General features: G+C 38.7%; 1 protein-coding gene across 5 annotated transcripts in view; it reads left to right on the top strand.

Annotated features, from left to right (window-relative positions):
* The window catches only part of ATP9A (ATPase phospholipid transporting 9A (putative)), a 93,596-nt gene that overhangs the window by 19,124 nt on the left and 51,718 nt on the right, over positions 1-22,754 (top strand). For all 5 annotated transcript variants that reach the window (XR_014026138.1, XR_014026139.1, XR_014026140.1 and 2 more), the window contains exons 2-9: positions 7,084-7,228; positions 8,886-8,999; positions 13,786-13,894; positions 15,635-15,693; positions 18,621-18,672; positions 19,855-19,949; positions 20,197-20,277; positions 22,515-22,590. Coding sequence is in view for 2 of the 5 variants with exons in the window: in XM_081325352.1 (XP_081181478.1) it covers positions 7,084-7,228; positions 8,886-8,999; positions 13,786-13,894; positions 15,635-15,693; positions 18,621-18,672; positions 19,855-19,949; positions 20,197-20,277; positions 22,515-22,590 (731 nt within the window). In the remaining 3 variants the exon portion in view is untranslated. The remainder of the gene's footprint in view (positions 1-7,083; positions 7,229-8,885; positions 9,000-13,785; positions 13,895-15,634; positions 15,694-18,620; positions 18,673-19,854; positions 19,950-20,196; positions 20,278-22,514; positions 22,591-22,754) is intronic.

The following is a 22,754-nucleotide window of genomic DNA, read 5'->3' on the forward strand; positions in this document are numbered from 1 at the left end:
GATACACACACACATAATTAAATACATATTTATTAAATACAACATATATACAATTACATAATTGTTATCTCCTGATTCTTGGAAGAGATCTGTGGATCAACCAAGAATTTTGGAATCTGTGTGTGCCTAAGATTTGTATTGTTCATTTTACTGTAAAGCATGAATAGGAAAAAAAGTCATGGTAAATTATGATACAATATTTAATTAACTGAACCTGTTAATTTAGAATTATAAAGTCCTATAGCACTTTAAATTTACTATTAAGAAAAGTGTTTGTGTGAATCTTAAATTCACACCATTAAAAATTTCCATAAATAATAAGTGGACCACTCATAGATTAATCCATCCCATCCCAAATGAGATTGGTATTGAAGCTGTGTTGAAGAATATTCACTCTTAAATGTTTCAAAGTATGGTTTGAGGGTTGGCTTCTAAAGTTTCTATGAGTAAAACCAGAGCAACAAAGTACGATCAGAGCAACAAAGTACGATCGCTCACTTTTGCATTCCTTTGGAATTATACCAATCTATAAACAGTATAGTCAGATAAACAATGAAATAAAATGGGAGCCATAGTTACTGTATAGCAACTCTATTATTCATTATAAAACACTTTGAATCATTGCCTTCAAACAATTTGAGTAAATACCAGAGTGGTTCAAGCATGTTAGTTTATTATGGGAAGAAAATTCAGAAGAAATTTAATAGAAAAAAAATTATCAATAGAATTTCTTTGACATAGAGCAAATGGAGTTCACTCCCAGTTCAACTTAATCCAATTTATGTTGGTAGATTATCATGCAGAATTTTGAATTACCGAGAATTCTTCCTCAGAAAAATAAGGAGTGAGGAAGGATGCTTCAACGACAATGTGGGATTCTGTGCAGGATAGTGTACCAATCCTTATAATTTAGAACAAACCGTTTATGTAAGATATTCTTGCTTTGAAATTCCTATGTGATTTTTAACAGCTGACTCACCCAGATATATATGAGACGCTCAAAAATGTGTTTATGAAGCAGCATACTTTGTTCTTTTGTTGCAATACCATTTGTATATTATGTCAGAAAAACTATTATTAAAAATAGAAGTGGAACCAAGCTATGTGTCTTGTTGAAAAAAATGTATGAGGTTGTAAAACCCCTAGATTTGAAAAGCAGCAATTGTCAGCATTGCAGAAATCGCAGCATGCAATAAGAGAACAAATATCCAATTTCACAATTTTCCCCCAATCAGCAAGAGAAGAGATAGCTTTAGGCACTAGGAAATATCACTGGCCAGAAAAGTAACAGGCAAGTGTGAAAGTTACAGAATGCAGCACAGAGGCACTCACAAATCAACAGCTTGAAATCAGCAGGAAAAAAATTGTTTTCACAGTGTGGAGATTAATTTGAATTCCTTATGTTTGCAGATAGCTTTGTTAAATGCATAGCTGCAAAGGCAAAGTGAAAAATTGGCCATTCTAATAGGAACATGAAGCATGTGAGGTTTTTTTCTATTTATGTACCATTTCAATTTATGTTGTTTTTTATTTATTTCTGCTCGTGCTAGTAAGTTACCTAATTATACTGTTGGGCAAAAACTTAGGAAATGAATTAATTAATGGAAATAAATGAATAAAGCACAAATTTGTGCATTCCTAACTTCAGTAGATCTACTTTCATCTAATCTGCCTAGGACTCAAATCTGGAGGTAGACAAAATCTAAGGCACCACCATCAAAACACACAATGAGATGTTATAGTATTGAAATTTAGGCTACACTCTCACTGGCTTTTTCTGGCATCTCTAGTCAGGTATAGTCCAAAGATTTTAGGAGAAGAAATAAGTAGTTAGCTATCCTCCATCCAGTAACTTTATAATTGGCTTGGATCTTATCCTGGGAATGAGGATTAGAGTTTAGCTTGGAGACTATGGATAAGAGCAGATAATAGGCAAGTTTCCAGAATCGTACTAGGGAAATTATTATTTTCCTCTGGCATAATAAGGGAGGAAATTTGCGTGTGCACTAATAAAGACATTTTAAAACTACAGGTAGTCCTCATTTATATTAATTGGGATAGGAAACTGTTGTTAAGCAACACAGTTGAAAAACCACGTAACCCTACCACTTAGCAACAGTGGTTGTGGCAGTCCCAGTTGCTGTTGTTAAGCAAGGACCTCATGTGAATGCAGTTTCCAACTTCTTGCTGGCTTCCCCATTAACTTTCCAATAGGCAGAGAAGATCCACATCATGAGCAGGTACCGTATTTTCTGGCGTATAAGACAACTGGGCGTATAAGATGACCCCCCAACTTTTGAGATGATTTTCAAGATTTTTTGTCTTATACGCCGGAAAATCAGCGAGCCCGGGAAGGCACGTCCTCCCCTCTCACTGTGGAGGAAGCAGGGCAGGCTGGCATCTGGCGGGAGCCAGCAGGGCAGTCCTGCACGCGCGCGCGCTCCCCGGCTCCTAAGGAGTCCCTCGGGGAGCCATGGCAGGCGCCTCACGCTCTTCCCTCTTGAAGCAGCATCGGCGGAGCCGTCCGGCATTGGGCGGGAGCCGGCAGGGCAGTCCTGCACACGCGTGCACTCCCCAGCTGTGCGCGCGTGTGCAGGACTGCCCTGCCGGCTCCCGCCAGACGCCAGCCTGCCCTGCTTCCTCCACAGTGAGAGGGGAGGGCATGCCTTCCCGGGCTCGCTGACTTGCAGCCAAGCCGGAGCCGAAAGGGGCTTTTCCTTCCACCCACCCTTTGGAATAGACGCAAGAGCTCCCGGGGTCTGGCGTTTGCAAGGGGGAGGGGAAGGGGCTGAGAGGCTCTTGGGGGTGGGAAGGGAGAGTCACGTTGGAGGGGGGACTGGATTAAGGAGGCTTGAAGTTGCTTTGCAAGAACGGGGGCGCTCGATTGATTTATGTACTATTTTCCGGCGTATAAGATGACTGGGCGTATAAGACGACCCCCCAACTTTTGAGATGATTTTCATGGGTTAAAAAGTCATCTTATATGCCGAAAAATACGGTAATCATAGGAAACTGCAACAGTTGTAAGCACAAGATCATGTTATAATTGTCACTCGTTCTGTGCTGTCGTAAGTTCACACAGTTGCTGAATGAGTGATCATTAAACAGGGACCACCTATATGGAAAGACTCCAGAGATGCACTTGTATGATACATTTACTCGGTACAGGTAGTCCTTGACTTACAACAGTTCATTTAGTGACCATTCAAAGTTACAAGGCACTGAAAAAAGTGACTTCGTACCATTTTTCACATTTATGACTATTGCCATGGTCATGTGCTCAAAGTTCGGATGCTTGGCAACTGACTCAAATTTATGACAGTGACTTACGACCATTTTTCACACTTATGACCATTGCAGCATTTCCAAAGTCACATGATCAAAACTTGGACACTTGGCAACTGGCATGTATTTATGATGGTTGTAGTATCCCAGGGTTGTGTGATCACTTTTTGTCACCTTCTTACAAAAGCAAAGTCAATGGGGAAGCCAGATTGACTTAACAACCACGTTACTAACTTAACAAAAGAAAGGGATTCGCTTAACAACTGAGGCAAGAAAGGTAAAATGGGGCAAAATTCATTTAACAAATGTTTCGCTCAATTTTGGGCTGAATTGTGCCCCCCAAAATGTTGGGCTCAATTGTGGTCATAAGTCAAGGACTACCTATATCCTTGAATTCTTTGTATTTTCTTCTTATCAGGACAGGGTGCATCCGGAGTTTGTAAATGAAAAGATTGGTATAAGATATTTGTAAGCAATGTTTAGTCAAGCCAGTAATCTCTTTATTGGCAAATAAAGATCTGTGTGCCCTTGAGAGGAAGCATTGTCACTGAAGTGTACTTTCTTCAAGGAAATGATAGTTTCTTTCACTACCCCAACTTTCCATAAACAAATAGATAGAACATGGAGTAAGTGTTTTTTGCTTTGTCCTATCGGAGCTGTCATGTGATAGGCTTTCCTTAATGTTCTTTGGTTGAAACTGATGGTTTCTGTCAGTGGGATGTTCATCCAAAATTGTACCAGGTTTCTTTTTTAAAAAAACAAAACAAAAATCTCTTATCGGTGGAAGAGAGCAAATTACTTTCTGTCTCTTAAAAATAAAATTAAGCCTATTTTAAGCACACACTTAAGTTTTTAATACATTCTCTGCCTTACATTTTTTAAAGAGTCTTTCAGGAAGAAACAAGCCACTGAGAGGATGTCTGCCACCTTCTTCAAATATGTTTTTCAATTTCAAGCCTAACTACAGGAGCTGCTTTGTGATTTCCCATCTAAATACTAAACAAGTTCAACTCTTCAGCTGGAACTGAAATTCAGTGGTGAAGTTAAGAGGGAATTCCAAGGGCTGGAGAAACAGGGAGGGCCTTGGAGACTGTAGTGTATTTGTGCCTCTTTAACATATTAGTATAAGGGACGCGGTGGCTCAGTGGGTTAGGATGCTGAGCTTGTCGATCAGAAGGTCGGCAGTTTGGCGGGTCAAATCCTGAGTGCCGCGTAACAGAGTGAGCGCCTGTTACTCGTCCCAGCTTCTGCCAACCTAGCAGTTCGAAAGCACGTAAAAAATGCAAGTAGAAAAATAGGGACCACTACGGTGGGAAGGTAACAGCGTTCCGTGCGCCTTTGGCATCTAGTCATGCCGGCCACATGACCACGGAGACGTCCTCGGACAAGTGCTGGCTCTTCAGCTTTGAAACGGAGATGAGCACCGGCCCCTAGAGTCGGAAACGACTAGCACGCATATGCGGGGGAACCTTTACCTTTACCTAACATATTAGTCTGACATCTCAAGTATATTTGCAACTTCTTTGCTAAAAACAGCAGCTAGATATTTAAGCATAGAATGAGAGGGGCCAGCTCTAAATTGAACAAATTAAAAGCTGAAATATTAAAAAGGTAATAGATCTTAGTTACTGGTGGCCTCATGGAATCAGTGTTGTTTATTTGTTTATTTGGCAGTGGAATAGAATGGGTTTGGAATGCTTTCTTCCAAAGTATTTTTTTTTTACATTTCTAATAAAGAACCATTAAACAGTCATGACAAAGTGAAAAGTCATCACAGGAGCTTCAAGGCATGCATATAGTACATTCGCACATGTGTAACTAAATCCAAATAAATCTTATACATGGCTAAGTGTGTTGCTCCCTCCCAGATTTTATAGTTTGTAAGTTGTGGTTTTTTGCTTACTTTGAATCTAGTGACTAATTACTTAACTTGATTACAATAGGTTTAGATTGACATGTGAACCAAATTATAGTGTTAAAGCTGCTGCCATGATTGTGTGAACTAGACAGCCTGTATATAATTGCCTACTCATGGTTAACCATAGTCTTGTTTACTCAATAAGCACAACTGTCTGGGTTCATATGACATTAAACCAAAAGCACCCAGGTTGGGTTTGCACAATAAAAAGGGCTAAAATGTATTTAGCTATTTGGTGTTGTACAAACATTAGAGTACATTTTATTCAAGAAATCCATATTTTTATTGCATTTTTCCTTCAAGAGTTCAATCAAGAACTGTGAAAATTCTGAGCTCAATTGTTTTGCTCAATTTTTAATGAAGGTGCATTTCAAAATCTCTCTTCAGGATGTTTTAAACACTGAAAAGGATATTAACATTTTATAAATAAAAGTAGAACAAAAAGTTTCAGAAATCTAGTGCCATGGAAGTGAAGTGATAAATATAGTAGCCTAGTATCTGGAGGCCATGGGGTCTGGATAGTAAGGAACACATTCAGACTCATTCCTGACAAGATTCTGTTGCTATGGTTATTTGAGCCCCTGAGGTCTGAGGCATTTTCACCTTTGGTCCTGATGGGTTTGCACTTCCCCATTTGAGACCAGTGCACACTTTGGGGGAGTCCTCCTAGACCAGACATGTCAAACACAAGGCCCGGGGGCTAGATCCGGCCCGTGAAGTGGTTTCATGCGGCCCGTGAAGCCATCCTGGAAACAGTGAGGGAACGGCCCCCACTGCCTTGGCCCTGGCCCAGAGACCCTCCTCCTGCCAGAGACCCTCAGATCTGTCCCACTCCTGCCCAGGCCCCCATAGGAACCCTTGAGGCGAACGATGTAGAGCTGGCCATGCCCACCCAGTAGGCCATACGCACTTTAGCCATGCCCACCCAGTAGGCCACGCCCACCCAGGCCACACCCACCCGGCCCCCTGAGGGCAATTGCAATGCTGATGCGGCCCTCAATGAAGTTGAGTTTGACACCCCTGTCCTAGACTCATAGCAACTGATTAAAAAGCAGGTGGTAGTTATGACCAGGAGGGTTTTTGCACAATTTGATTTTGTGTAACAATTTCATCCCTTCCTGGACCTGAAAGCACTGTTCACAGTCACTCGTGCGTTGATTCAGTACATTAATGACACAATATGATACTCACTTTCTTCATTTCTGACTCACTCAAGATCTTCCAAACAATTTATGAAAAGGTTCCAGTGTGCTGATGAGCTGGTGCTCATGTATCCCTTGTGACAATTGGAGTTTGAGATCTCTGCTTTAAAAAATGTATCTAAAAATTACGCAGATTTTGTTTGTTCTATCTCAGTGCTAAAGAGCTAAAAAAGTAACCTCCCTTGGTTGAAAATTCTGTGGAATATTCTCCGTCATCTAGGTCATCGTTGTCCTAAAGGTGCTTTTTCAAAAGGCAACTGGACTGTTTTTTTTCCTTGAGGAAGGAGAAGATAATGTTTCGTTTCTCATCCAAGAAGCTTCATCAGTTGTAAGGGTGGGGGATGGGAGGATAGGTACCTGCCTTGGCTGAATTTTCTTCCTCTGGCCAGCTAAAACAAAATACAGCACATCAAAGTAGAGAAGCTATTTGTTCTGAGAACTAAAAGAGGAAAAATATGATTAGGGAAGGCAATCCCAAATTACACTTTGAAACCCACTGTTTGTTGTTGGTTTTAAAAGCCTAGCTTAATTGTCATTTGTTCTTATGCTTGCCTCTGGAATCCTGGCTTATTGTCTTGTCAGGAACAATGGAGGAAAAGTGCAAACTTTGGTTGAACAAGCTGGCATTATTTTGCTTCTCTTGAGGTAACAAGGTTTTAAATTCTGTTTTTTCTATAGATGCTGTGAATGCCTAAGATGTTGTGGAAGAAGAGACCCCAGGCCTCGAACCGTCTGGCTTGGCCATCCAGAAAAAAGGGATCAGAGATATCCACGCAATGTTGTCAACAACCAGAAGTACAACTTCTTTACTTTTCTACCAGGAGTAAGTATGATCCTGGGCATTGCTTAGAATCTACAACAAAAATCAGAACAGCATGTGTGGCATATTGTTGTGCAAATTGACACCATTAAGTCATTGGCACCAGCCACATGACACTTCTGATGCAAATCAGGTAATCATGCTATTTGCATGATGACGTCATGACCTATGTGATCTCATTCCCCCTCCCCACATATGTCCCTGTGTAAGATAGGGGTGTCAAACTTGCAACATCACGTGAAGTGTCACAACGTATGGTGACTTTTTTGCCATTGCCAGCAATGGGGTGAGTGTGTTTTTGCTATGATGCATCCGTCCCCATGGGCTGGCAGTTTGACACCCCTGGTGTAGGATATCCAACAAACCAAAACAGAAGTGGTTTCTTTTTTAAAAAATCTTCAATTTTTTTCAGGAGAGGAATTATTCACTTATTTCTTATGAACAGGAATTCCTCCACCCCAATTATTATATTAGCACTATCACTGCAAAAATTTTATGAAAAGAGTTCCCTCATGAGATTTTCCTCAGGATTTAATGTAAATATGGGAGGCTAGGATATTCCCATATAGTCCAAGGACTGTATGGGAATATCCTGGTCTCTCACATTTACATTAAATCCTGCTAAATCAGACATGTCAAACTCGTGACGTCACGTGACATCATGCAATGTATCGGAGCTTTTTCGCTATTGCAGGTAATGGGGTGGGCGTGGTTTCCCGAAGATGCGTCTGGCCCGCAGGCTGGCAGTTTGACTCCCCTTGCTAAATGAAGACAAGAATGCCTCAACCAGTGAGCAACTGTCTTAAATCACCTACTTTGGAATACATTTCTAAAGTAAATTAACTCTCATCTAATGTGTCTTCCCAATAGTAGTGCAAAAGTACATTTGGAATGAGGATTAAAGATTACTGGAATGAATCAAACTGCTACAGGCAGTCCTTGACTTATAAATATTAATTTAATGCAGAGATCTTCAAACTTGGCCCTTTTATGACTTGTAGACTTCAACTCCTAGAATTCCTCAGCCAGGCAAGTTTGCTGAGGAATTCTGGGAGTTGAAGTCCACAAGTCATAAAAGGGCCACGTTTGAAGACCCCTAATTTAGTGAGTGTTCAAATTTACACAAGCACTGAATAAAGTGATTTATAGCTAGTCCTCTCAGTTCTGACCATTGCGCTATCCCCATGGTCACATGATCCAAATTCAGGCTCTTGGCAGCTGGCATATATTTATGTCAGTTGCAGCCCCCAGGGTCACATGATCACCATTTACTGTCTTTCCAGCTGGTTTCCAACAAGCAAAAGTCTGATTCATTTAACTGCATGATTCACTTAACAACTGCAGTTGTTAACATCTGTGGCAAAAAAGGTCATAAAATCAGGCACAAGTTACTTAACTACTTTGCTTAACAACATAAATTCTGGTTCCAATTGTGGCTATAAATTGAGGACTACCTGTATTCTGTCTGGATGAAAGTATTTGGTGTGTGTGTGTGTGCGCATGTATTTTTATAAATCAGTACAGTTTTACTGTCTAACTTTTCCCTTTTTAGAATCTTCTCAGATTAACATGTTTTTATGGATTGCTGCTCTTATGCTGGATGAGTTCCTTCCAATATTTCCTTGTCACTTACCTGATCTTTTCCCCCCTCTGCTTCTAGGTCCTGTTCAACCAATTCAAATATTTCTTCAACCTCTACTTTTTATTTCTTGCCTGTTCTCAATTTGTTCCTGAAATGAGGCTTGGTGCACTTTACACATATTGGGTTCCACTGGTAGGTAATATCAGGTTTATTTATCCAAGAAAAGTTTCAGTGTTTGAATACAAGATGTCCTTTGTTAACCTTATCTCTGAGATCCAAGTAATGCTGAAACTTAAAATGTTTTTTGTTAGCTTGTTTTATGAAGCCTGCCCTTTATGTCTTTGGGAATTGTAGATGCTTGGTCTAACTTTTTAAATTGATTTAATAAAGGTTTACCATTCAGAAATAAAAGCTTGAGTGGTACAGGAAAATGAAATACACAGGGAGACACTTGATCCAGGGGAGTAATTTATCCCATAACTCAAATCATTCCAAGAGTTCAGTTAAAGAGATTCTCCTGGGTTAACTACCTTAAAAAGTAAGTTGTCATGGAAGCAGTTTTGTAATTGTCTTTGGAACAATTGAGTAAACGCTGAACAAATACTCACAAAGTAGATAGTCTTTTGGTTTGTTTGTTTTTATTTTTCTAGATCCTTCCAAAGGTTAAACTATATAAACTATATATTGACCAGTTTGGAAGTTAAGGGGGAACATGCTGACCTGCATAATTCCAACTGGTTTTGCTTGTTTTTCTCACCAGCAGTCTGTGTCTAACAAACCAGATGGTTTAATTGTTTGTTTAATACAAGGAAGTGCTACGGGTTTTTTTTTCAACAGCAGCTACATTTGGGTTTTGAACAAGGTGTGTTCCCAAAGACAAAATTGGTGGGGCCAGAAGTAAAGCTAAATTTCATTTCACTTGATTTAAATATATGTTGCAGTAATTCAAATCTGTTTTAGATGTGTTTTCTTATTGGCTTAACTAATTGTCAGAAGAAAAGCATGGTTAGAAGAGTTGGATTAAAAGTAGGACAAAACCAAAAATGTAATAAACCAATAAATAATAACAGTCCAGTTATGTGTTTAACAGATTCTGTCACATGAAAAATTATAATGGCTAATACTTTTTTAGAGATTTCCAGAAGCCACACAATGTTATTAGTTGGGCAGCTGTAATTCAGTATACCTTTAGGGATTTTAACTTCTTTCAATTACTGCTCTCTCAACAAACAACGATTTAGCAAATCAGGGCTTACGATAATGTGACTGGATAATTCAGGGCTGTTATTTTTTTACTTTAAGATAGCAAATGGAACACCAAATTTTCCCTTCCTCCCAAAGTAGATCTATATTTCTTTTCATGGGCAAAAACAACCTTCAGGGTTGGTGGGGGGATTTCAGATGTAGAAAGCAACAGAGAGGAATATGTTAAATTTCCCCTTCTCTTCTCCCCTTCCCAGTTGTAGTTATTCTGATTAAGCCTTTGTTTGCTTCTGAAAAGAAAAAAGTATTGAGAGATAGCTATCTCCAATGGCTAGGCTTAAGTTTAAATTGTTAAATTTAGAATTTAACAAAGCAAGCCACTTTGTAATGTAGCATGAGAACTAGAAACTTTCCCCTCTTTTAATTCCCCTCTTGCATTTTTAATATGTTTTCATTTTATATGGTATGAAATACACATCTGGCTGTATTACTATAGTGTTTGTTGTAGGGAGCTTTAGAAATTAGTTTGTACTTTTTTTTAACAAGGCTTGCTTCAAACATTAGCTCATTGTAATTTGTTCAGATCACACGAACCATTAAAATTCAGAATGTGAGCTGCCAGAGTTATAAATAATAGACTTTTTGTTCATTGTAGACTGCTGAAACAGCCGTTTTGGAGTCAAATAACAATTTGAGAGGAATCAGTGAGGCAGAATAAATGGGATAGTTTAATGATTATTTGGGACCCCAATCTTTAAACGCACAGATATCTTTTTCCTGTATAATACACATAAACCTTATAAACTGGATTTTGAGGTAGTATTTTAGTGTAATGATTAATATATATTGTAAGCACCAAATTAAAATGATATCATAATGGGAGTAAAATAGTATGATAATTGAATGCTACTTATCTACTAAGAAGAAAGCCTCATTAGTTATTGGGACTTGCTGTCAGGTACTTCAGTAAATATTTATCCAGGTTTATTTTTAATTGAGGGAACAACAATATTGCAAATCAGGACTTGTGATGATATGATTGGATAATTCAAGGCTGCTATTTTTTACTTTAAAATAGCAAACGGAACACCAGATTTTCCCCATCCTCCCAAAGTAGATCTATCTTTCTTCCAATGGGGCTAAAACCAGCTTTGGGGAGGAGAAACTTGAGTGAATTAAATAGCAACAGCACTTAGACTTATATACTGCTTCACAGTGCTTTACAGCCCTCTCTAAGCGGTTTACAGAGTCAGCATATTGCCCCCAACAATCTGGGTCCTTATTTTACCGACCTCAGAAGGATGGAAGGCTGAGTCAACCTTGAGCCAGTCAGGATCGAACTCCTGGCATTGGGCAGTGAATTAGCCTGCAGTACTGCATGCTAACCACTTGGCTGCCATGCCGCTATACAATACAATACTCTCTAAAAATACAATAAATAAAATACAGGATTTGAGTTTAGGTAAAAGTAAAAAGGGTTGTTTATTTCTCCAAAGGATATTGCCATTCTTTCAAATAAAACTTAATAACCCTGAATTCCTTTGGGCTTGCTTTATACAGTATACTAATGATTTCCAAATTTGGGAGAGCTGGAATCTGTCCCCTGTATCATTTGCATTTCTTTGTAAAGTTATGTCAAGCCTTGAAGGCATATAGTAATGTGATTCTGAATTAATGTTCATGGAAGGTATGCAAAGGAGTGGAAGATTGCTAGAAATTAGTAATAGCAGATTGATTTCCTTTGGACAGCTTAATTACATTTACAGAACAAATTATTTCCTTTTCATGATTCAGGTAAGAACATTGTTCTTACAGAGATATATAATCCCAATCTGGGAACATATTTTTAAATATTTAAAGTATGTCTTAAAAAGAGAAAGAAAAAACTATGAAAGAAAATGATTTCAGACTGAGACGCTGAATTTTTAGTAAAGGATATTTCTGCCCTCTTCCCCTTCAAAAGGATAAAACCTGTAATCTCACTCACTTAGAAGAAAGTCCTGTATGTTCAATGGAGAATATTTCTAAGAGCAGCACTATAGAATAGTTAGTGGCATGGAATAGAGATTCATTGGCTTCCAGCTTTTTGCTCAAGAGTACACGTGTTGCATTTAAATGAAAAAATACATATGAATGTGTCTTGGGTGTCTTTAAAAAAACAAAAGCATTGCCAATAACAAGTATCTAAAATATTATTTTGATGAGCAGGATTGTGATAGTTTGCAAGCACTAAGCAATGCAATGGTATAGGTCAGGGATAGGCAACCATGGCTCTTTTATGACTCGTGGACTTTAACTCCCAGAATTCCTGGGAGTTGAAGTCCACGAGTCATAAAAGAGCCACGGTTGCCTACCCCTGGTATAGGTTATCAGAATTAGATAAGGCTGGTTATGTAGCTACCCAAAACAGCTTTGGTTAGTGAGATGTATGGCATATAAATTTAATAAATAAATATATTTCTTCCTATGAATATCAGTTGTTGGGATCACAAATGAAATGATATTTTCTTCTTACTGAACGTGTTTTATTTGTCTTGTTTAAATTGTTCACCACTGAATATTTTAAAAGTAAATATTATAGAAATATTTGAAAATACAATAAATACAATATCTATGGAGTTCCCAGAGTCATTGGTTTGACTATTGGCATGAACACAATGGTGAAAGGGATACAACCTTGGTTTGATCCAAAAGTATGTGTATTATCTAGAGAGTAAAAGGAAGGGCCTTCTCAGAAATATTGTAGCAATACAGAAGTTGAATATTTGCATCTTGAACATTGTAGCAATGTGGCTTTAGTAGTGTTTTGTACTGTTTACTTCTACTTGTTATATCAAGTCATGTAACATAGAATACAGAATAACAGAGTTGGAAGGGACCTCGGAGGTCTTCTAGTCCAACCCTCTCCTCAGGCAGGAGCCCTATACTGTTTCAGACAAATGGCTGTCCAACCTTTTCTTGAAAACTTCGTGAATGAGCACTCACAATTTTTGGAGACAAGCCCTTCCACTGATTAATTGTTCTCACTGACAGGAAATTTCTGCTTAATTCTAAGTTGCATCTCTCTTTGAGAAGTTTCCATCCAGTGTTTTTTGCCCTGCCCTCAGGTGTTTTGGAGAATAGGTCAACCCCTTCTTCTCTGTGTAAAAGGTAAAGGTTCCCCCGCACATGCGTGCTAGTAGTTTCCAACTCTAGGGGCTGGTGCTCATCTCCGTTTCAAAGCCGAAGAGCCAGCGTTTGTCCGAGGACGTCTCCGTGGTCATGTGGCTGGTATGACTAGATGCCAAAGGCGCACGGAACGCTGTTACCTTCCCACCGTAGTGGTCCCTATTTTCCTACTTGCATTTTTTACGTGCTTTCGAACTGCTAGGTTGGCAGAAGCTGGGACGAAGCGCTCACTCTGTTACGCGGCACTCGGGATTCGACCCGCCAAACTGCCAACCTTCTGATCGACAAGCTCAGCGTCCAACCCCTCAAAAATATTGGAAGATTGCTATCAGGTCACTCCTAGTCCCCCTAGCTATACCTAGTTCCCTCAATCATACATCATATGCTTTTATATCATATTATATAACATTATATAATATCATAAAATGTTAGTCTCTTCTGAAAAGAAAATTCATTTCTTCTGAAATAGAAATTTTAGCTGAACATTTCAAAATCCTGACCCTATGTTGTGATCATCCACGAACTTCCCAGGTCTTCAGACAAGTTCTTTGGATTTAATCTCTTTTCTTTGACTAATCCTCCACTATTTCTCTTTCTGCCTCTACAGGGCTTTGTGCTTACTGTTACCATCATCCGTGAGGCTGTGGAAGAGATCCGATGCTACATGCGTGACAGGGAAGTGAATTCTCAGATTTACAGCAAGCTCACAGCAAGAGGTCAGGAAATTGGCTCCAGCTTTCTGTCTGTTTGCAACTCTGTCAAAAGATAATGATAATCAAAACAGCAATTTTGAGAAGGAGGGGTTGACTGGTGAAGGGGAAGGTGTCAAATATATGGACACAACTTTTAATTGTCCCTTTGGTGACTTGGGCCAAAGCAGAACTTTGTAGTGTCCCATTGAGAGTGCTTTGCTCTAACAAAACCTTCCTGCTAATGATTATTTTTTAACAAGGCAAATTTATAACATATATAAAATGTGTAATTATTTGAAGATCTCGTAAGTAAAAAAAACAATATGCTGCCATTTGCACATAATGGTAGGCCATGGTTTAGTAGCCTGAAATTTAAGTTGCTACGTTTTTGTTAGCAGAAACTCCCTAAACAAATGTGATTATGGTTTAATTCTGAATAATAAATTATGCTTCATGGCTTATTTTCTTGTACAAGCTCTTATAACTGGAATTGAGCAACTAAACAATAATTATAACCATAAACATAATTATGGTGTAGTGTGATATATGAATTCACTTGTTAACTGGTTTCAGGTATTCAGATATTAAGTAAATATTACTGTAAACAATAAACAATAATATTAGGGCTCAAACTACACCTAGTGTGAGCCCTAATAGTGTGGTTCATAAGCCAGCATGTGTGTCATAGTGTATAATAATTAGTCAAGAAATCATGGATGAATATGCTTATTGTGAAGCTACCCACTATCCTTTTATCTTTATTTGTTTGAAAGATAAATGGGGAGGCAGGCATCCATATGTAAAGCAATGTAGACAAAGGTAATAAATGGAAAGGGGATAACAAAATATGCATATGAAAAGACACTCTTAATTAAAACAGGCTTTCCTTCTCTTTCTTTGCTAAGAACTGAGAAGAGAAAATAACAAGGCAAAAATAATCTTTGCTGTGAAAAAACTTTGCTCTGAATTTGTTGTACTTTTAAATTTCATAGTGGACATTCACATTTGCTATTTTTTTAATTGCATTTGCTTTCTGGGAAACTGAAAATAATTTTTTTGGGGGGTGGAGGAAAAGATAATTCTATATTTATCAGATGCAAGTTCATTGAACATGTATCTTTTGGCCCAGTTTTGTCCTTAAATTTGCAAATGCTGGATTTGATATCTTTTCTAGGCTTTTGTTTTAAGAGTTTTGTTTTCTTGCTTTCCTCTCTCTACAATTCATGAACACAAAGCATAGTAAACCAGACCAGCACTTTTAAAAAAAAAAGTTCTATGAAATGCAAAGAGACCCCCTACCAAGAGAGCACTGCTTTGATATAGATCATTGGCGTTTACCAGCTGTATCAAAAAACAATATTTTCTCAAACCTTTTGTGGTCTGTTTTGAAAGTCATGATGTGTAAGGTCTCCTAAAAGCCAAATGTTTCTTGGAAGTGTGGGGAGACTATTTTTTAATCTGTGTCTACATTTTGTTGATCTTTTGCTTTGGCTATCTGCTTCAAATTTAAAGGCATGCAGGTCATTTGTACTGTACTGTTTAAAACGACTCTACAGTGTTTTAAAAATGAGGTACAGTATTGTTCTTTGCTAATACTTCTTGAGTTTTTAGCATCAAGGATTATATCAGCCATGGAAAGATGCCAAATAATTCCCTCTGAATTGTGTGCGGGAGGGTTGTCCCTGAGAATGCTCAGTGAGTGTGTTGGTGAAGAATTATACATACTTTTGAAGAATTTTAAAGCAGTATTTGTTTTGTCTTCAGGCACAGTGAAGGTGAAAAGTTCTAATATTCAAGTGGGGGACCTTATCATTGTGGAAAAGGTATGATAATTATTGTTATTATTATTATTAATTTAATTTGTATACCGCCCTTCTCCCTAAGGACTCAGGGCGGTGAACAGGGCAATACATAAAAACAAGATACAAAAATTAAAAATTATTAAAAAGTAATTAAACAACAATGCCCGTAAAAAATTAGTACAGATTAAAAGTTAAGATCCATTTATAAAATCCAACCCCGTCCCATCAGGCCAGGCCAGCTTGTTCAAAAAGATGGGTTTTAAGATCGCGCCGGAAGGAGCGGAGATCGGGTGCCATCCGGAGCTCGACCGGAAGATGGTTCCATAGATCCGGCGCACCCACAGAGAACGCCCTCCCGCTGGGGGCCACCAGTCAGCATTCTTTGACCCGTGGCACCCTGAGGAGGCCCTCTCTGTGGGAGCGTACTGGGCGGAGGGAAGTTGACGCCGGCCGCAGGTGCTCCCCAAGGTATTCCGGACCCATGCCATGTAGGGCTTTGTAGGTCATTACTAACACCTTGAACCTCACCCGGAAGACAACTGGAAACCAATGCAGCTCGCGGAGCAAAGGTGTGACATGGGAGTGTCGGGAAACTCCCAACACAACTCTCGCGGCTGCATTCTGTACCAGTTGGAGCCTCCGAGTGGTCTTCAAGGGTAGCCCCATGTAATATTATCCTCAGTACTCTTATAACACTATCAGAGGAATCACATTTAGCAGATTATTATGATGATGATGAAGATGATGATGATGATGATGATGATGATGATGATGATGATGATGATGTTATCCATTCAGTTGTGTCTGACTCTTGGTGATTCTGTGGGCCAAATCTCTCCATATCTGCCAATCGTGTAGTATACTACTTCTTTGAATTATTCTCTGCTCTGGATGGTGTCAGTTTTGATGGTGTAGCAATTAATAGTTAAAGCACATTGAACAGCAGGTTTTTTCCATTTCATGCCTTTTGATATGTTCATTCAATAACCAGAATTTTAAGCCAACAAATCTGATGGACACCAAATTGGGAAGGCTGCTTCATAATTGTATGCAAAGTAAAATATATTGCTACATCTACTAGACGGGGACTGCAAGCATCTAGATGACCAGTACATGACAGCACAATCCTTTATATATTTCCAGCCCTTTGCTGGTCTATTGTAATCAACTGGATTTGCCACCCATATCTTATAGCCTTAATTCTTGTTTAGAAGTTCATTAGATTTTCAGGTAGGAAGTTCCCTTATTTGATCAGCTTTGGACTGAAGGTTGAAAGCCTGGTTTGGTTTTCAAAACCCTTTAGGTGTTTTCCCCTTTTTCAGAAATGCTGGTGCAGCCATTAATGCAAAAGGAAACTTTGTGAGGATATTACTGGATATTACTCTACCTTTCAAGGTAGAGAAGAATTAGGAGGAGAGAACGCCATACTACAAAGATGAATTTGGCAGGAAGACCTTCACCACAAAGAGCATTCTGTTTATCATTAGACTTCTTGGCAGGTTGAAGGGAACGCCTTCACTGGCAATCTTCCTTTTTTTCTGTGCAAATTTATAGAGACACAGCAGGCTCCACTGGCTTATATGGATGAGAAAAAAGATAGTTGCCCTGAAAACAGATGTAACAGTAAAGGGAAAACTACCTCCCTGATAGGAACATTTGGGGGCAGCAGAACCACTGCAATGGAAGGAAACGTCCCCAGATTAGCTATTTTCAAAAGACAAGGATTTTTTTCTTTCTTTCCTGGATAACTGCTCAGACACATGTTTTCAAAGCAGTAGTTCCTGCTTATATTATTATCTTAAATGGAAGTGGTTCAGGGCAGCTGTCAAGGCCCCATAGCCTATGAAGTCTCCAAACTCTTTCGCTTCAGCAAAAGCCTGAAACCTTGCCAGTATCGCACTTCAGTTCAGTATTCAGGTTTGGTTTTTAGAAAAATGCATCTATCTCTACTTCACTGGTCTTAAGAGCTTGCTCTTTTTTGGTCTTTGGCAATCATTCAGGATTTAATTATTTAAATTTTATACTTTTACTTTCATTGAATGGTGACTGCATAAAAATATCTAATGTAATAACCATTTTGATGTAAGAGAATAAATGGATATACTGTAATGGCAAAATATATAATAATAATGAGGAGGAGGAGAAGGAGGAGGAGAAGGAAGAAGAAGAAGAAGAAGAAGAAGAAGAAGAAGAAGAAGAAGAAGAAGAAGAAGAAGAAGAAGAAGAAGAAGAAGAAAGTAGTAGTAGTAGTAGTAGTAGTAGTTGAAGTTGGAAGGGACCTTGGAGGTCATCTAGTCCAACCCCCTGCTCAGGCAGGAAACCCTATACCATTTCAGAAAAATGGCTGTCCAGTCTCTTCTTAAACACTTCCAGTGTTGGAGCATTGACAGCTTCTGGAGGCAGGTTGTTCCACTGATTAATTGCTCTGTCAGGAAGTTTCTCTTTAGTTCTAGGTTGCTTCCCTCCTTGATTAGTTTCCATCCGTTGCTTCTTGTCCTGCCTTCAGGCGCTTTGGCACTTCTGCTTATTTCCATATCACTTAATAAATAACAGAATAACAGAGTTGGAAGGGACCTTGGAGGTCATCTAGTCCAACCTAATGCTCCGGCAGAAGTCCCTATGCCATTTAAATTTCATTTTTCTAAATTGCCTCTATTATGGGTGACCCAGAAGAGACTGACACTGGGCTTTGAAGTTTATAGTTGCTTGTGTAACAGCTCTGTGAATTTAGTTTGGATGGAATCATATAATCTCTATATAATACACAATAATTAGCCTATCTCAATGAGCTCCTTCACTTAATAATTCTTCCACCCGAGTCATTGATTGAGATGGGCAGCTATGGAAATTGAATGAATGAAAAAATGCATCTTCTTAGTTGTATGTTTTATTTCCAGTCAAAATTATGAACCAAATATTCACTGACTGCCTTTATTTTCCCAATGAAGAACCAACGGGTCCCTGCTGACATGATTTTCTTGAGGACATCAGAAAAAAACGGTAAACATCTGGAACCCATTGTGAAAATAACCATTAACCTTTTGCCAGTTATAGGGGACATAATAATCATTTTGAACATGTAACCTAAGCAGATACCATTTTAGACTTGGTGAGTCTGATCAACTCAAACGCTCATTTTCAATAGCTCAGGCTTCCTTTTTATTTTATAATTGGTGATATATATATATTTTTAAAAAAACAGAGCTTGTTTGTCTTGCAGGACGTCCCATTGTGTAAGGTCAAGCAGTGTGAAGGAAAGAGAGATTGATGTGGCATGCTGTCGGTAGCTTGGTCTTCGCTGAGCTTCAGATTAACTTCTCTTCTGAGATGTCTAGCCATTTGTTCAGGCAGCTGGCAAACTCTAGACTACCAAGGCTTTATGTTTATGCAATCAGCAATTCTGAGGCTTCTTCATTATATTTATTTACTTCTACCTAAATTGAACTGTGGGGGAAGAAAAGCACAATTTGAAAACTACTTCGTAAAGTGAAGACAGTGGGATCCTGCCTGGGTATGATAATATTTATCAAGGGAACAGCTGCCAGTAGCACTGTTGACTCAAGTGCAATCATATTATAGTCATGGTGGTCACCGTCAGATTGTTTGTAGGTCATACAGAGACTGTGACCCACATCAAAAGATGGTTTGGAAGCACAAATGGAGCTGCTCTCAACACTAAAGTTATAGGGTTATTATTTGGCTTAATGTTACTGCCCCCCCCAAAAAAGGATGATGTATAAAAGTACATATGCAGCTTATCTACAGAGGTACTTCTGATTTGTGCAAAGTATCAGTACTTAGAGACTACTGCATGGATGTTGTCCTTTCTGACATGAAAGTGATGAGATCTTCACCACCACCTTACATGCAGTCCAACATGCAAGGAAGGGACCACATTGAGGAAAGCAGATCTGCTCTATTGGCTATTCTAACTTTTTCTGTGTGCTGTTTGCTATTTTTTTAAGGGAAGTCTCTCAGATCAATCCTGTAATTAATTATAGGTAAAACACATGATAACTGAGTTACAATTCTTCCCCTACTGTACCATGTAGGCTAAACCTTTCCATAAAGAATTTGCTTTAAATGATGATATTTATATTTCCTCTGTGTGTGTGTGTGTGTGTGTGTGTGTGTGTGTGTATGGGGGAAAAATCTCATTAACTCAGATGAATATTTCTATAGGGTCCTGCTTTCTCCGAACGGATCAGCTGGATGGTGAAACAGATTGGAAACTGCGTCTGCCTGTCAGCTGTACTCAGAGGTTACCTACTGCTTCTGTACGTACACAGAAACCTCATTTTAATTATACAACCTAACATGCCATTAAAACAAATCTCCCACTGATATATTTGTTTTTCACACCAATTTGTAGGCTATGTGCTGAATGAAATCTTGATGGTTTACTTGGGCATATTTTGGTCTCTTGTTTCTATAGGGAAGCTTTTTGTGTGTGTCTTTCTTTTAAATGTCATTATGATGAATTTTGCCCCTTTTCTGTCTTCAAGCTCTCCTCTTCCTTTGTAGGACCTTCTTCAGATCAGGTCATATGTGTATGCAGAGGAGCCAAACATTGACATCCATAACTTTGTTGGGACATTCACAAGAGTAAGCACTGACTTTGTTGCTTAACAAAAGAAAAAAGTAAAATTGTCTCTTAGAAATGTCAGGAGAGGCTTAAAGATGTTCTATATGTTCCATGTAGATGTTCTATATGTTCCATGTAGGTTTTAGACCAAGGTAATGCTTCCTATAATGAGCTTCATTTGGGATATGTGTTGGATGAATTATCTTTTCATAAGGAGGGATTTTGTTTTTTGACAAAGAGAAGATTTACCACATAATCTCCCAGGTCTGTCCCAAGCATTATAGCTTGGAGCTTAAGGAAAAACAGTCAGGTTGGCATCTAATGAAGTATTTCATAAAGCTCCAAGTTGTTTTGGAGAATGCAATTTTTATACTTGGGGAGTACACAGCTTTTAAGATAAAAATTATATCATTCCATAGATATTTGTAATTAATCTTACCAGAAATGATTGGAGACACATAGCCTAAAGTATAGTTTGGTCTTGTACTACAATCTTGGAAGAGGTAATAATAGAATTGGCACTGAATTTTTTAAACAGTACATCATCAAATATAATGTCCAATTTTCTAATAAATATAAAGAAGAGAAGTGGTTTAGGTGCCAAACCATTGCTTGTCTTAACTATGCTTATTAACAAGCCATAGTGGTCAATACATCGGTAGCATTAGACCAGTGATGGCAAACCTTTTAGAGACCAAGTGCCCAAACTGCAACCCAAAACCCACTTATGTATCATCGGGTCCTGGGTGGGCGTGGCCCTTTGAGTGGGTGTGGCCAATTGGATGGGTGTGGCCCATCGGGTGCACATGGCTGCAGTGGTAAAGGCAGACTGGGTGGGACTGAAAAGTTCAATCAATTCCAATTTTGCGAGAAATTTTTTTCCCCATGAGAAGTTGAAATTGATTGATTGATTGAACCTTTTTTTATATACACAGCGGCGGAGGCCTAAAGCAAAAAGGTTTTATAAAACCCAGCTGAAGGCCTAGGACTGGGGTGATGGCACGCGTGCCCACAGAGAGGGCTCTGAGTGCCACCTGTGGCACCTGTGCCATAGGTTCACCATCACGGCATTAGACCATTTAGGGAACCTCTTGGCAACTCAAAAGCTTGATGTGTTACTTTAATATTATCTGGGAACCCAGCCATTGTAACTTATTCTACTACTTAAAATAAACCATGGTTTACAGAAGGATATTTAAAAGGGAGACATATAAGAGTTTGTTCAATTCAAAAAATGCTTTGATATTTAAAGTGCCCAGGTCGATCACTAGTTTTGATTCAAGGCGGTAGGATTATGTACCATCCTGACAGTTATTTTAGTAGTCTGAGTTTTCCTAAACACTTCTGTTTATTAATTTCAATTGACAAAAATAATATGTAATTTTGGATGGTTGAGGGAAGAGAAAGGCTGGACGGAAGGGGACAGATTTCAATGAATTGTTTGCCCTGAATCATAAAAGGATTCTTATCCCAAAGGTGCTTTTCAAAAGGCAACTGGACTTTCTTGTGGTTTTTTTTCCCTTGAAGACCTTTCCTTCTCATCCAAGAAGCTTCTTCATTCTGAATGAATCAGTTCTTTCAGCCAGAACTGAAGAAGCTTCAGTTTGAGAAGCAAAACCTTTTCAAGGGAAAAAAAGAAAGAAAAGAAAGTCCAGTTGCCTTTTGAAAAGCACCTTTGAAACAACCATGACTTGGATGATTGAGAATCTCCATAGACAAAAGGGTTCTTAATATAATGTGTGAACTCAACCGTGGAGTTAAGAATGTTGGTTTACCTAGTGCAAACTTATCTTTTATAACTGGAAGAAGCTATCTTCAGGTTCAAGGTAATATCACTGTTTTCCTTTCTTGCTTGATTTATTTAAAACGAGTTGCTCAGAAACAGCTACGGACAACCACACAACAATTCCTGAACCTTTAAGATCTGAATGATAACCTATGATGTAATCTGCAGGCTATTGAGCGTACATTACCAGAATATGTCAGGGTGTCGTGTTATTGGGAGCTGCAGTTCAACAGTTGCTTCTTGCAGCCTGCATCACTCAATGTCTTGACATATATCTCACTCTAACATTGGCTTCACACCTGTGGTGATGGAGAAAGAATGCTGAGGTCTTTCGGCATCTGAAGACTGAAGTGCTGAGAAATTTAAATGTCTCTGATCATTTATGAGATTCTAGAAATGGCGTGTGAACCTTTTTTAAAAAAAATGCACAAAGCTCTTAATTATTTTTTATTTTTTCCTTGACTCTTTCAGGAGGACAGTGACCCTCCTGTGAATGAGAGCTTGAGTATTGAAAATACCCTCTGGGCTAGCACAGTAATTGCTTCAGGTAAGGCCTAATGTGTGAATTTCTCAGGGAGTATGTTAGCAATTTTTTTTAAAAAAAAATCTCTTTGTAATTGAAAATAATCATCTCTTGTCAATGGAAATTAGGGGTTGGAATGAAGTTTTCCACTTGTGCTAACACCACCAGGAGTTTGAGTTGACATCTAA

The sequence above is a fragment of the Vipera berus genome (genome assembly GCF_964194415.1).
Source record: "Vipera berus genome assembly, chromosome: 3".
NCBI classification, from domain to species: Eukaryota; Metazoa; Chordata; class Lepidosauria; order Squamata; family Viperidae; genus Vipera; species Vipera berus.